Source organism: Anguilla anguilla, chromosome 12, assembly GCF_013347855.1.
Source record: "Anguilla anguilla isolate fAngAng1 chromosome 12, fAngAng1.pri, whole genome shotgun sequence".
NCBI lineage: Eukaryota > Metazoa > Chordata > Actinopteri > Anguilliformes > Anguillidae > Anguilla > Anguilla anguilla.
The window spans coordinates 39,185,212-39,200,322 of NC_049212.1; the positions used below are offsets into that span (position 1 = coordinate 39,185,212).

At 47.1% G+C, this 15,111-nt stretch overlaps 1 protein-coding gene across 3 annotated transcripts; it reads left to right on the top strand.

Moving 5' to 3' along the window:
- Positions 1–194: 194 nt before the first annotated feature.
- On the top strand, positions 195–14,801 carry spred3 (sprouty related EVH1 domain containing 3). Of its 3 annotated transcripts, none has more exons than XM_035384193.1 (6): positions 195–2,597; positions 4,587–4,795; positions 4,964–5,132; positions 5,686–5,747; positions 7,281–7,445; positions 11,247–14,801. In XM_035384193.1, the coding sequence occupies exons 2-6, from the start codon at positions 4,652–4,654 to the stop codon at positions 12,312–12,314; spliced, it is 1,608 nt and encodes a 535-aa protein (XP_035240084.1). In that variant the 5' UTR covers positions 195–2,597; positions 4,587–4,651; the 3' UTR covers positions 12,315–14,801. The 3 variants fall into 3 exon arrangements, with proteins under 3 accessions (XP_035240084.1, XP_035240081.1, XP_035240083.1); XM_035384190.1 differs by having other exon boundaries at positions 4,630–4,795; XM_035384192.1 differs by having other exon boundaries at positions 4,647–4,795.
- The last annotated feature ends 310 nt before the right edge of the window (positions 14,802–15,111 follow it).

Consider the following 15,111-nt stretch of genomic DNA (forward strand, 5'->3'; position numbering starts at 1 on the left):
ACAAAATCTCTCAAAAACGTAATGTACTAATTTCACACACACGCAGATTTAAAATAATGTTCATAATAGGATATTTGGACTGTAGTTTGCACATTTCGTATGGGGATGAAATTTCACTGGCGTCCGTGCCCGTGACGTGAGAAGTCGGAGGAACGAGGCTGCGCGGAAGCAGATGACCACTCGTGCCCGTTACTCCCCGTTCAGGACCGTGTGGAACATCTCCAGGCTTCGGCTCGCTGATTAGATTTGAGAAGCCGTGGCCCTTTTAGCACGTTCGTTTCCTGCCTATTGATCGTGTCTAGACCTGCACGAATATCATCTGGAATTCTGGCTCGACAACACACAAAACGTCTTTGCAAAGGGGAGGACTTGGAGAGAATACCTTTAATGCATCAATTACTGCACCACTATCTCCTCGACTGTAACTTAAATCAGGACTCTTATGCTGTACTTTAGACGCCATAATAACTCTAAATATGGGGAGTAACCGAAGACGTACTTCAAGGTCGGGAATAGAATTATTTCCCTGGGCTTAAAGTGCTTTTTTTATCTAGCTATTATGAATTGTCCATACACGTTAAACCCGTTACCTTGCCTTTTTAACCAGTAAATTTAAACCAAAATATGTTGTATCGTACTTTATTCACTATTGCGATTGCTTGCTAATCCTGTCATTATTGTGATAAGTACTTTCATTGATTTGGTAAGATATAACGTTAGCAATAATTCAACTGCTTCTTCGTAAATTAGCTATCGTTAGCTAATATGTAGCTAGCCTATGTCTAACTGCCGGTTTAATAAAATGCACAACTCTAGCTAGCTAACTAGTCTAAATTACTAACACTAACGTTAATCTAAGTGACGGACTTTACCTCTGGCTCGAAATGAATTGCACAGAGAGCACAGCTACAATCATCATGCACTTGTCACACATGATCTTCCGCAATCTTGGGATTTTAAAAATGTTTCGGTCGTTAAGTGGTCCTGTTTTTCGTACTTTGTTATCGCGCAAAGTCTGTAAGTCGGCTGAGTTACAGAGAAAACGTTGCTGTTCGGTGACATTTCGAATGAAAACAATGGTGCTGGGCATTCTAGGCACGCGCTGTGGCATAAAAGAGTTGTTGTAGAAATCCCCACTTTTAATAGCCTACTTATTTTGAAAATACTATTATATATAGAATTGGAGGTATGTTTCCGTAAACTTTGCTTAATGAAAACTCAGATCAGTTATATCATTCAACCACGAATTGTCCATTCATTCTGTAAATTTTAATTCCAGAGTCTCGGTGATAGGCTAGTTGGCTACTCTACTGCTAACGATACACATGTTCTTTATTATGACAGTGTAGTAGCTATCTACTTGCTAACTTTAAATACAAAACTGCTCTCTACTTTTGTGTATCTTTCAGTCTATTGCTAAACTTAATAGTTTCAGAACCAATCTTGTGTGTAACTGATGAATTAAATTAGAGCTGTCTAAGTCATTCAAGTCGATCCAAAAAGCTTCCGCGTAGGCTAGGTGATTCACAACCAACGAGAGGCGGGCCGAAGAGCTGTCCGTAGTGCTGAAAGCTCTCCACGGGGAGTCTCCGCGGTCTGTACACGCCTCTTCCTGTAGCCTTGGCGTGCAGAACGGCCTTTTTCACGAGGTCAACTGACTTCGCGCTACTAACCGTAAAATAATCACCCACTGTGTTAATTTCAAGAGCACTGTGCGCTATTTTATATAGTCTATAGGTTTCATGCGATTTTTCAATGAAATTTTACTTAAATGAAATCTACACAACTGAACTCTAACAAACGACTATGATTACATTAAAGACTGTGCAATGTAATCATAGTCGTTTGTTCGAGTTCAGTTGTGTTCTCGTGGTCCTTCCCTCTGGTACGGCACAGAGCAGTCTGTCTGTTTTTCTTTGAACTCTTATGCCAGGCTGTCAGAACCTTGTGCCATGCACAGTGTGCCTGTTTGTACTGATTGCCTGCATCTGGGATGCTGATGTTTCCTGTATCCGTTACAAAACGTCCGCGTGTCATCGGCCTCACAGCTATATAAATATGTTAGGATTTGTGTCTAAATCAAACGGTGGGCTAGTCGAGCGCGGATCCGTGCCAGTCCCGTGGTGTCCGTCGGATGGCGTGCGACTATACGAGCGGGGTTTAACGGCAGTCAGAAGGGAACGCGGCAGGTACAGGGTGTGAAGAAAAGAAATAGGGAGGGAGCGATTGAGAGAGAGAGAGCGAGAGAGGAGAGAGAGAGAGAGAGGAGGATGCTGCTGCCGCCGCCGCTGCCAGCGGAAAATGGCTGCTACAACCTCGAGACCGCCCTAAAACACCGCGAGGACATAAAGGTGGAGAGAGAAAAGAAACGAAAATGAAGTGTGAGAGGAAAAAAGAACAATTGAGAGAGAACACGGCTGAGTGAACGTGAGTGTGTGTGTGTGTGTGCGCGCGCGCGCGTGTGTGTGCGTGCGTGTGTGTGTGTGTGTGTGCGTGTGTGTGTGTGTGTTGAGAGGGAGAGTGTGGGATAAAAAAGACTGGAGACCGGGGGGGCAGCAGGCTCGAAGCGGCGGGCGACACCAAGCAATGGAGGGCGAGTAAGTCTGCGTTTTTCATTTTTGAAAAAATAAAATTTAAATAAATGAGATCTGCGTAGCTAAAAAAAATTCCCCTTTTCTGCCATTGCTGTGTGTGAGACTGACACATTAGACTCACAAACATACACACATACAATGCATGTAAGAAGAACCACCATTACGTAGCCCTGTATCAATATTGTACATAATATGTACATCCACATAAGTATGCAATGAATGCTTGGACCATGTTCACATACATGAGACCTATAAAGCAATCAGTGGTATGCATATAAGCACGTCAATGCCGTATCAAAGGCAAGTAAAATGCTAGTATGGGTTAGTCTGGACGGAATATACGCAGCAGGAAAATACAGAAAAATAGTCACGAAGTGGTGTGGATGATAAATATAACCTATATGTAAAACAGTCAATATAAGAAGAATATTGAGGCAATGGGCAAAATATGGCGAGTTTTCGGCCAATATCGCGTCAAGCACAACATCTAGCGACGAATGGTGGAAGAGCGAGGGAGAGGTGATGTGGATGTGTTTTTTTGTCAACGCGTCTCCGGTTTCATTATGATTTTTAAAGCCAAACTTTTATGAATGAAATGTGATATTTCTCTCTCTCAACCCCCTCCCCTCCTTCCCTCTCTCATGTCGCCCCCTCCTCCCAACTCTCTTCCTTTTCCCATTCTCACCCCCATTCTTCTCCTTTTACACACGCCTGTGGTTTTTAAAAAATAATCAGGGATTGTTCTTCAGAATCAGTGGGATTTTTATTGTATTTCATTCATAAAATAACGGATGTTGGATGTGAGTGCGTGTGTGCGCGATCGTGTGCGTGCGTGTGCCTGCGCGCGCGTGTGTGTATGTGTACAGAACGGGTGATATGGAAAGAAAGGAAATGCTTTAGAATAATTACTAAGATTCTGCTGTCCCATTAAACATCGGCAAGCATGTTCTCGCTGTGGAACAGCTGTGTTGTTGGCTTGCACTCATGCGTTTTAAATTTGCTTATTTTTATGTATGAGCTTGAGGTCCCTGGAATTATAACGGGCCTCGTACGGCAAATGGGCGCGTTCATTGATATATCTTTCAGAGAAATACTCGCATTCTTTCTCTTAGCTCTCATTCGCCTACATATTCGCTTTCACCAGCCGCAATCTCTAACAATTTTGCCCATATCTTGCTTTTTCATATCGTTATTTCAGTGTCCTTTGTCAATATTGGTAAAAAAATATATAATTTCAGTTGTTGGACTAAAACAACACATGCCCCTCATTATCCACAATAACTTACTGATATAATTAGATTTAAAAAGTGGAAACACACATTGTTATTTGTATACCCTTTTCGTAATTGTGAGGCTAAAAGAGATTTGTCTTTGTCATGTGACCACACATTAAAACACACTGCTTACTGATACTGATATTATCTTCTCTGTGTACGTTTTTCAAATAATAATAATAATAATAAATATTATTATTATTACTACTAACATTTCGTGCGTTTGTAATATGCGTGATAAGGTGAATATCTTAATTCCTGGTCAGGATATCACTGAGCAATATACGGTGCTTTGAGAATTTATACTTTTATACCTACAGTTACGAGCAATAGTAACAAAACGAAATCTCTTCACAAGCCATTGAGGACTGTAAGGGCCTTGTCTTTCACGTGTTCGTCCACGCATATTGTTATATCAGTCGGCACCAAATTATTGCGTTATTTTGACGAGCGTGTCTATTTTTGTATCCGTTATGCTCACTCAGAACACTTACCGAAAGAATAACTGAGATCCTAACATAAAAGTGAACATATGGCAAACACTGTGCCCTTAATTTGGAAGTATTATTCGGAATTTAAAGTACTTTTCAATGTATTTTAATGTCTGCTGAATGTTACATCTTTAGCGAAACAGCCTTTTTAAAGACGTGGTCATTTTCTTGCAGGTGTTCTCTCTGAGCGCAGTGTGTGTGTGTGTGTGTGTTTACTCTTCCTCCAGTTCAGTTAGCCGGCCGCTCTCACCCCTCTCGCTTCTCTAACAGTGTGCGTGTTCGCGCAGTGGTGATGACACGTGACGACTCTAGTGGCGGGTGGGTGCCCCTGGGAGGTGGAGGCCTCAGTCATGTGATCATCTGTAAGGGGCGGAGTCCGGAGGACAAGGGGCGGAGAGACTACGTCATCCGCGGAGAGAGGCTGCGCGATCGAGCAGTGAGTGTGTGCGTGTGTTATGCCCGTCTTTGATTGACAATCTCCCCGTTCCACCTCTGTTTGAGGAAGGCAGTTATGCTCCATGACCGCGCAATTTCAGTTTTGAATTCTGCGTTGGCGACTCTGCTTTTCTTGGGCTGGGTTAGTGAATGTCCACTCTTTCTGCAGCCGGTGTTAGAGTGTGCTGTACAGAGGGGGCTGGTCTACAACAAGGTGAATCCCATTTTCCATCACTGGCGTGTGGAAGACAAAAAGTTTGGCCTGACTTTTCAGAGTCCATCGGATGCCATCTCCTTTGAACGTGGTCTCCACAGCGCCATCGACAGGCTAGACAGAGGTACTGCTTGGGGTGGCTTGTAATTTGTACATATATCGTTAAATGGCAAAGTAAAATGAATAACACGATCCTGACGTGTAAAGAGCAGCATAGTAGTTGAATGTTTTGTCATATTGTTTAGATACTCACCTCCCAGTACCTTAAAGTAGGCCTGTGGATGGTGAATTTAAGAGTGTTCAGGACGAACCGCCTTCTGGGCTGACCTATATTAGGGTCATGGAATGGCTTTGACATTGTTGCTTGTTCTCTTCGTGATTTACCTCTCTCTGAATCTTTAATCCTTCTTCAGCACAGCAGTAGGTGTGAAGGAATGAGTTTTCATAAACTCCAAAATAGGCGGCGCTACCGTCAGCTGCCAGCAATTCACTGATTGGAGCTGACCATTGCGTTTTGCTGTTTGATTGGTTCAACTGAGTCAGTGATTGACAGGTCAATGTAGCGCCGCCCTTTTTTTTTTGTGTGACAGAAAAAAAAAAAACTCCCTCTCCCATCAGTACCTGCCACTTTCTCAATTTGGGGCGTGCTGTCCTGCCCGTCTCTCCCTGTCCTCCAGGGTCTGATTCGCCGGCATCCTCCACCCCTGAAGACAGAGACACAGAAGATGAAGGCCAGGCCGTGAGTACCTGTCCCCCTCTTTCGGACGCTGCTCCCAAGCAAAGCCACAACAGATGTGTACATACACTGAGCTCCACACCGTTTGGGACAAACGTTAATTTGGCTCTGTACTCCTCAGTTTTAAATTATCAAACTATTCACATGTGGTTAACTTACAAGCAGGTTCTCAGCTTTTATGAAAGGGTATTTTTTAAATACGTTTTGGTTTCACCATGTAGAAAATGCAGCACTTTTTACACATAGTTCCCCCTTTTCAGGGCACCATAAGGTTTGGGACAAATGGCTTCACAGGTGTTTCTGATTGGTCGGGTCTGTTCATTTGCTTCCTTAGTGCAGGTATATGTGTGCTTTCAGCATCTAGTCTTGATTCCAGGCTTTTGATTGCCTTCGGAGTCTTTTACTGGCATTTCTCAACGTAAGGATCAGAGTTGTGCCAATGAATGTCAAGGAAACCGTGATGAGGTTTGGAAATAAGAAAACAAAAAACTGACAGAGACATAGACCAAACCCCAGGCTTACCAAAATCAACTGTTTGGAATATCACTAGAAAGACAAAGCACTGGTGAGCTCAGTAGTTGCAAAGGTAGGTAGGCCAAGAAAGACCTCTACAGTTGATGACTGATGAATTCTTACCATGATGAACAAAAACCTGCCCAACACAGCAGAGATACTCTCAAGGAGGCAGGCGTGGATTTGTCAGTGACTGCTGTCGAACTTAATGAACGGAAGTACAGGGGCTGCACTGCTAGATGCACACCACTAGTTAACCACAAAAACATGATGGTCACGTTACAGTTTGCTAGGGAGTACCTAAATGAGTATGCAGTTCTGGAAAAAAGGTCTTGTGAGATGAGATCAAGTTTCACTTGTATCAGAGTGATGGCAAGAGCAAAGTGTGGAGGCCAAAAGGAACTGTCCAAGTGGGTGTATGTATATGTATGTGAGTGTGTTTTGTATATGTGCGTGTGAGTGTGTGTGCGTGTGTGTGTGAGTGTGTGTGTGTGTGTATATGTGTGTGTATGTGTGTGTATGTGTGTATGAGTGTGCGTGTATGAGTTGTGTGTGTATGTGTGTATGAGTGTGTGTGTGTGAGTGTGTGTGTGTGTGTGTGTGTGTATGTGTGTGTATGTGTGTGTGAGTGTGTGTGTGTGTGTGTGTGTGTGTGTGTGTGTGTATGTATGTGTATGTGTGTATGAGTGTGAGTGTGTGTGTGTGTGTGTGTGCGTGTGTGTGTGTGTATGTGTGTATGAGTGTGTGTGTGTGAGTGTGTGTGCGTGTGTGTGTGTGTGTATGTGTGTATGAGTGTGTGTGTATGAGTGTGTGTGTGTGAGTGTGTGTGTGTGTGTGTATGTGTATGTGTGTGTATGTGTGTATGAGTGTGTGTGTGTGAGTGTGTGTGTATGTATGTGCATGTGTGTATGAGTGTGAGAGTGTGTGTGTGAGTGTGTGTGTGTGTGTGTATGTGTGTGTGTGTGTGTGTGTGCATGTGTGTGTGTGTGTGTGTGCGAATTTGTGACTCCTGCTCTTTGTCAGTCTCACACAGATAGCGAGTCGTCCTCCAACAGCAGGAAGGAAATGCTGCCAAAACCCATCACCATAGTGACCAGTGAGTCCTCCTCCACCTGCTTCGTGAGGTCAGCTACAGAGGATTATGGGTACGGAGCCGGCCATGCAGTCCCCACACAGACCCCTGCCCAGGTAAGACCACACCTGTGTTTTATTAAACTCCCCTTCAGAACATAATGGGTAGTCAGCGTAATACTTTCAGATTTGAGTGTACTGCTTACGCAGATACTTTATTTAACGGATTTATGATTGTCATTAGTGTGCATTTGTACGAGCACATATGTACTTATACAGAAAAATAACAGATAGACTAGCATAATCATTTCAAAAGTATTTATATAAATATCTATCTAGCTATATAGAGAAAGAGAGAGAGAGAGAGTGTGTGTGGAATTACTGTATTACTGTAATCTGGACATCTCTTCTCTCGGACAATGATATGCTTTTAAACATGTGATGTATATTTTCATTATATTCGCTACATTGCAAAATGGTGTGAATGCACTGCAAGAGTGGTGTGCTATTGCTATTGACTGAATAATCATATTCCTGGGACCAAACCTTAGCATTGCCTTGTGCTACTCTTGCAGTATTTTCAGTTGTGGGTAGGCACATTTGTTGGATCCTGTAGGACAGCATTTGCCAAACTAGGCACAACATTGCCAGTCTTCAAAGGACACCCAATGGTCTTAAAAATGCGAAATACTTTTCGGCTTAAAGACTATTTTTTATGCTACCATATTTAATATGTGAGATATGATAGATGTTCCGATAAAGTGTGGCTTGCTCCTCTTTGATAACATTATGATTGTTGTAATTTTTGTTGTAATGCATATTTATATTGTACTAAGTACATGTTTTATGTACAGTTATAGGGTATGGTGATAGTGTATCACTGTACATAAGACATGCATTTATTACGTATTTACATTGTGCTAAATACATGTTTTACTCTATGTATAGTGATAGTGTAGGGTGTCTCATTTCACATGCTTTCATATGCTGGTGTGATAAATCTCCTCAGCATTGCAGTATATAATGTAAAGGTTGTAGATGGGAACCCTCAGACAGGGGGGTGTCCAATTTTGGGGGGCTGTAAAGATTTGCTAGGCCTTGTTCCATGTGTGTTGTGGGTGGTGTAGTCCCACCTGTTTTAGCACTTGGGCCAAACATGCTTTAAAAATTCCTGAAAAGCATTCCTGAGGTTCCCTGACTGATTTTGAACGAAACATTCTAGTTACCAAAACTTACAATAATATGAACAAAACCGGCGGAGAGATAAATTCTTTTAAAAGTAATCTGCTGGAGTTTTGCTGGTGTCTGAAGGATTAAAGTTGTGTGGTATTCAGCCTTGGACTCAGAAGGCCACAGGCCGTGGCTGGTTATTTTCACCTTAAAAGTCAGAAACCACTTCACTTCAGACCCAAGAAGCCAGGCGAGGTGACTTCATCGACTGCTTTGATTGATCTGGAAGGGCAAGAGGGTTAAAGTTATCTGTAATAAAGTGGTGAAAGTTATCTGTAATAAAGTGGTTAAAGTTATCTGTAATGAAGTGGTTAAAGTTATCTGAAATAAAGTGGTTAAAGTTACCTGATATAAAGTGGTTAAAGTTATCTGAAGTAAAGTGGTTAAAGTTATCAGTAATAATATATCTGACCCAGGTCTGGTGTGGAGGTGTGTAAAGTGTGTGACCCAGGTCTGGTGTGGAGGTGTGTAAAGTATGTGACCCAGGCCTGGTGTGGGGGTGTGTAAAGTATGTGACCCAGGCCTGGTGTGGGGGTGTGTAAAGTATGTGACCCAGGCCTGGTGTGGGGGTGTGTAAAGTATGTGACCCAGGTCGGGTGTGGAGGTGTGTAAAGTATGTGACCCAGGCCTGGTGTGGAGGTGTGTAAAGTATGTGACCCAGGTCTGGTGTGGGGGTGTGTAAAGTATGTGACCCAGGCCTGGTGTGGGGGTGTGTAAAGTATGTGACCCAGGTCTGGTGCGGAGGTGTGTAAAGTAACCCAGGTCTGGTGTGGGGGTGTGTAAAGTATGTGACCCAGGCCTGGTGTGGAGGTGTGTAAAGCATGTGACCCAGGTCTGGTGTGAGGGTGTGTAAAGTATGTGACCCAGGTCTGGTGTGGGGGTGTGTAAAGTGTGTGACCCAGGTCTGGTGTGGGGGTGTGTAAAGTGTGTGACCCAGGTCTGGTGTGGGGGTGTGTAAAGTGTGTGACCCAGGTCTGGTGTGGAGGTGTGTAAAGCATGTGACCCAGGTCTGGTGTGGGGGTGTGTAAAGTGTGTGACCCAGGCCTGGTGTGGGGGTGTGTAAAGTGTGTGACCCAGGTCTGGTGTGGGGGTGTGTAAAGTATGTGACCCAGGTCTGGTGTGGGGGTGTATAAAGTATGTGACCCAGGTCTGTTGTGGAGGTGTGTAAAGTGTGTGACCCAGGTCTGGTGTGGAGGTGTGTAAAGTGTGTGACCCAGGCCTGGTGTGGGGGTGTGTAAAGTGTGTGACCCAGGTCTGGTGTGGGGGTGTGTAAAGTATGTGACCCAGGTCTGGTGTGGAGGTGTGTAAAGTGTGTGACCCAGGCCTGGTGTGGGGGTGTGTAAAGTGTGTGACCCAGGCTTGGTAGGGGGTTTGTAAAGTGTGTGACCCAGGCTTGGTGTGGGGGTGTGTAAAGTATGTGACCCAGGCTTGGTAGGGGGTTTGTAAAGTGTGTGACCCAGGCCTGGCGTGGGGGTGTGTAAAGTGTGTGACCCAGGTCTGGTGTGGGGGTGTGTAAAGTATGTGACCCAGGTCTGGTGTGGGGGTGTGTAAAGTGTGTGACCCAGGTCTGGTGTGGGGGTGTGTAAAGTGTGTGACCCAGATCTGGTGTGGGGGGTGTGTAAAGTGTGTGACCCAGGTCTGGTGTGGAGGTGTGTAAAGTGTGTGACCCAGGTCTGGTGTGGGGGTGTGTAAAGTGTGTGACCCAGGTCTGGTGTGGGGGTGTGTAAAGTGTGTGACCCAGGCCTGGTGTGGAGGTGTGTAAAGTATGTGACCCAGGACTGGTGTGGGGGTGTGTAAAGTGTGTGACCCAGGTCTGGTGTGGGGGTGTGTAAAGTATGTGACCCAGGCCTGGTGTGGGGGTGTGTAAAGTGTGTGACCCAGGTCTGGTGTGAGGGTGTGTAAAGTGTGTGACCCAGGTCTGGTGTGGGGGTGTGTAAAGTGTGACCCAGGTCTGGTGTGGGGGTGTGTAAAGTGTGTGACCCAGGCCTGGTGTGGGGGTGTATAAAGTATGTGACCCAGGTCTGGTGTGGGGGTGTGTAAAGTGTGTGACCCAGGTCTGGTGTGGGGGTGTGTAAAGTGTGTGACCCAGGTCTGGTGTGGGGGTGTGTAAAGTGTGTGACCCAGGTCTGGTGTGGGGGTGTGTAAAGTGTGTGACCCAGGTCTGGTGTGGGGGTGTGTAAAGTGTGTGACCCAGGCCTGGTGTGGGGGTGTATAAAGTATGTGACCCAGGTCTGGTGTGGGGGTGTGTAAAGTGTGTGACCCAGGTCTGGTGTGGGGGTGTGTAAAGTGTGTGACCCAGGTCTGGTGTGGGGGTGTGTAAAGTGTGTGACCCAGGTCTGGTGTGGGGGTGTGTAAAGTGTGTGACCCAGGTCTGGTGTGGGGGTGTGTAAAGTGTGTGACCCAGGCCTGGTGTGGGGGTGTGTAAAGTGTGTGACCCAGGTTTGGTGTGGGGGTGTGTAAAGTGTGTGACCCAGGTCTGGTGTGGGGGTGTGTAAAGTGTGTGACCCAGGTTTGGTGTGGGGGTGTGTAAAGTGTGTGACCCAGGTTTGGTGTGGGGGTGTGTAAAGTGTGTGACCCAGGTTTGGTGTGGGGGTGTGTAAAGTGTGTGACCCAGGTTTGGTGTGGGGGTGTGTAAAGTGTGTGACCCAGGTCTGGTGTGGGGGTGTGTAACGCTCTCTCCTCTCTCAGATCCACACCCGGCCCGTGCACCAGCAGCCCTCGCAGGTGACCGCCATCGTGAACCCTCCGGCGCCCCCGCCCCCTCCACCGGCCCCGCCCACCCCTCCGGCCCCGGTCTCCGCCCCGCCCCCTCTCTCCCCCCTCTCGCTGCTGGAGGAGGGGGACCTGCGCAGCCTGGACCCCTGCAAGGACCTGTGGGGCTCACGCGGGTACGAGGACTACCGCCGGGCCGGGGCGACTCGGACCGCCATCGGGGGGCTGGGGGGCGGGGTCATCGTCGGGGGCGGGGTCGACGGAGGAGGGGGCGGCGGCGGCGGCTCGCAGGACAAGTCCGAGCTGTGCGTGGTGCGCTTCGAGAAGGAGCTGGCGGGCGTCGGGGTGACGGGCTGCGAGGTCACGGTCACCCTGGACAGGAAGCGCCACCCCTCGGTCACGCCCTCCTGCGGCGGGGGCCCCAACGCTGCCTCCGGCGCCCCCTCTGCCGGGGGGTCCCCCCAGGACACGGGGAAGGGCTCCCCCTCCCCATGCTGCATCCACACGTCCCTGGCCACGCCTCGCTCACGGACTCGGAAAAGAGGAGGAGGAGGAGGAGGGGGAGGCGGAGGAGGAGGAGGGGGCGGCGGGAGCGACTGTGGGCTGGGTCTTGCCGGCTCCACCTCCGGGGGCGGGGCCGTCTCCCCGGACGAGGACAGCCCCCGCCCCCAGGGCTCGTCGTCCTGCTCGTCGCGCTGCGTGTACTGCCGCTCGGTGTTCAGCGCGGCCGAGAACGGGCGGGGCCGCTGCCGGGACGCCCCGGACCCCGCCCGCCGCTGCCTGCGGCGCTGGACGTGCGTGTGGTGCGCGGAGAGCCTGCTGTACCACTGCGCCTCCGACTCGGAGGGCGAGTTCTGGGAGCCCTGCTCCTGCGAGGACCCGTCGGGCGGCAGGCCGCACCCGCTCTGCTGCGCCCGCTGGGCGGCCGTGCTGGCGCTGTCGCTGCTGGTGCCCTGCATGTGCTGCTACCTGCCCCTGCACGCCTGCCTGCGCTGCGGGGAGAGGTGCGGCTGCTGCGGGGGCAAGCACAAGGCCGTGCGGTGAGCCGGGGCGTGGCCAGGACCCCGGGTGGGCGGGGCAGGGCGGGGGCCGGGGGCAGGGGACAAGGGGAGGGAGTGGGGGCGGGGCTTGATGAAGTGGTAAAGAGAGAGCACAGATGTGATCTGTTCACTTACAAAACAAAACAACATCCCTCCCTGCAACAGGGACATTACTCAGCATTTTCATTTAACCGCCATAATTATCAGTCACATGACTCCATTATCCTGCCATGCAGCCAATCCTATGCCTTTATTTAACCCACCCAAACTCAGTTCAGTTCTCCTCCCTAAAAAAATTGAAAAACAAATATTAATTTCCTGCAGGTGACGTAGGCGCTGGGCTTGAGTGTTTCTGTGTGTGCGGTGCTCACTGGGTCATGGGAGCAGAGGTGAAAGGTCAAAGGTTAAGGTCCAATCTCAAGGTAATTGATGAGGAGAGACAAGGTTAGTGAGGGTGTTTAAAACTGTTTTCAAAGTTTTTAATTTTACAAGACAAGAAGAAAAGAACACAAAGTAAAATATGTTTATAAATGTGACATATTCTGATTATTGGTATTTTTAAAATATATTTTTTACTAAGTTTATCCCCTGGCAGACACAGAGTTATATATGAATTATAAAACCTTCTCTAAACTGTGGCTTAATCATCTTTCTATCTGAAGGAAAAATGAAACACTCTCTAGGGGGAGTGAGAGAAGGTGAAAGTGGAGGGAGAGAGAGAGATCAAGTGAGGGACAGAGTGAGAGAAAGACAGAGGGAAAGAGAGTGTGAGAGACAAAGAGAGAGAATGAGAGAGAGAGAGAGCAGGGTGGAGCAGGGTCCTTTTTACCCAGTCAGTTTAGCCCCCCCCCCCCCCCCGCCCCCCACCCCACAGCCTCTTAAACGTTTTCACTTATGCAATCACCAGTTAACTGCTTACCAAAAAATAAATAAAATAAAATTAATAAAAGCCTTCTACCCAATTAAATAGGACCAGTGGCCTCACAGATGCCCAAATCTACCTTATAAAGTGAATAGCAGATGCCACCAAAAAGATAAAAATGTTGTAATGAACAATGTATCAAATAGTTATTTTTTTAAGTGCTGATTGACTGAGGTTGACAGAGGACAGCTGACTTGAACGAGGGGGGCGGAGTTTTAGAGAGATGTGGAGCCGGTGTTCTGGCCTTCTGATAGACAGGGTGCTTTGGACTGCACTGTGAACCACGCCCAGGGGTCACCAGTCACCAGTCCCCCCCCCCCCCAAAAAACAAAAAACAGCCTCACAGGCCGTCACTGTTCACAGGCTCCAGTGTTTTCACAGGTTTTCTAGCGTTGCTTTCAAACAGGTCCGCATCGGAATGATCTCCGTGATTTAAAATTAATTAACAAAAGTAAATTAAACTCTGATAAAAATGAAACGCCCGTCGTCTGAGAAAGAATGGGGATCTCGGTCCAGAATACCTCCTGGCAGCTGTGTCCGTCGGAACAGGCTTTAAAAAAAAAATCTGCATCTCTGAGCTGCTTTTCATTTTGAATCACCTCAAAAATCACCTCAAAATCCTTCCTTCTGAGCTGCACATTTCGGCAACCGAGCAGTAAAACTGCTCTCGCTTAACGAGGAACAGGGAAAGATGTACAGCGGCTGCATTAATACAGAACCCCCCCCCCCCCCACTTATTAGAAAGGGGGGGGGGGGGATGTGCCAGTGTGTAACACTATCACCTGTATTATGAGGTATGTTTGTTTACTCTGTTACAGAGGGACAAAGGGGGGGGGGGGGTGTCATGTGTTGCATTGTCTGCTGGCTTTGTGTCACTTTATTTTGGGAAGTGTCACAGTGCGGAAAATCCCAAATGCAACGGAGAGCGGTGTGGTGTGAGTGTGCCGTTCTTGAGCCAATCACACGAGAGTGTGCTGCTGTGTTCTCGTCCAATCACATGAGAGACTGCTGTTCTTATCCAATCAATCACATTTCTCCATTTCATCCACCAACCCCCAACCCCCAACCTCCACACGCACTCAAACAGGCAAACGAATGCACTCACACGCACACACTCCTTACACATACTGCTGCAGACATGTAGAGACACACACACACGCACACACACAGGAGTGACAGAGACAGGAAAGGAAAGGAAGTGACATCACCCCAGAGGGCCCCATTCGTACATCTTAATAAATGTGCCTTTTGATTTAATTTATTAATAACACATTATTTTTTATGTAGTATGTACTTTATGTACCATTTTACCTATCGGGTTATTTTTTTTCTGCCAATGTGTATATTTTACAATGTACGTATTTATTGGTTAATTTTGAAAGAAAGTAATTAATGAGATATTACCTGTTGGTTTATTTATCCAGATATTTATTGAGATGATTTATTTATTTTTGGAGACAGGTTTTTGATTTCCGTGTGGTCTTCTCTGACTTAGTGCCAACGTGCTGCTTTGAGGTGTTACATATCGTGGGTTTGTATCATTAATTAAAACCTCACTCTATATTTTAATGAAACCTTTGTTCTGGAAATGGTGCGTGTCCATGCCTTCAGCCCTGTGTGAGATTTAACACTGCAGTGTACACGTCCCTCGCCTGTGGGGGATTGTGGGTAATACTGTAACTGACAGGCAACTTCTGTTTCAGCCGCCTGCCAGTCAGGAGTTCTACCTGTGACACCAGGTGAGTTGACTTCCTGCTAAAACCAAAATGATTTTAGTTTAAAAGTTGAGTTCAACTGTTTCACAGACTGCAGTTTCCCCTGTCTGATCACAAATATGTATTTACATTCAGAATAATTATTCCTTTTTAAGTATATGCAC

Excerpts from the sequence above, each read along its gene's own strand:
- spred3 (XM_035384190.1), top strand. Across the intron at positions 4,796-4,963 it reads AGAGGCTGCGCGATCGAGCA|CCGGTGTTAGAGTGTGCTGT; the intron begins GTGAGTGTGTGC and ends CTCTTTCTGCAG. Across the intron at positions 5,133-5,685 it reads CATCGACAGGCTAGACAGAG|GGTCTGATTCGCCGGCATCC; the intron begins GTACTGCTTGGG and ends CCTGTCCTCCAG.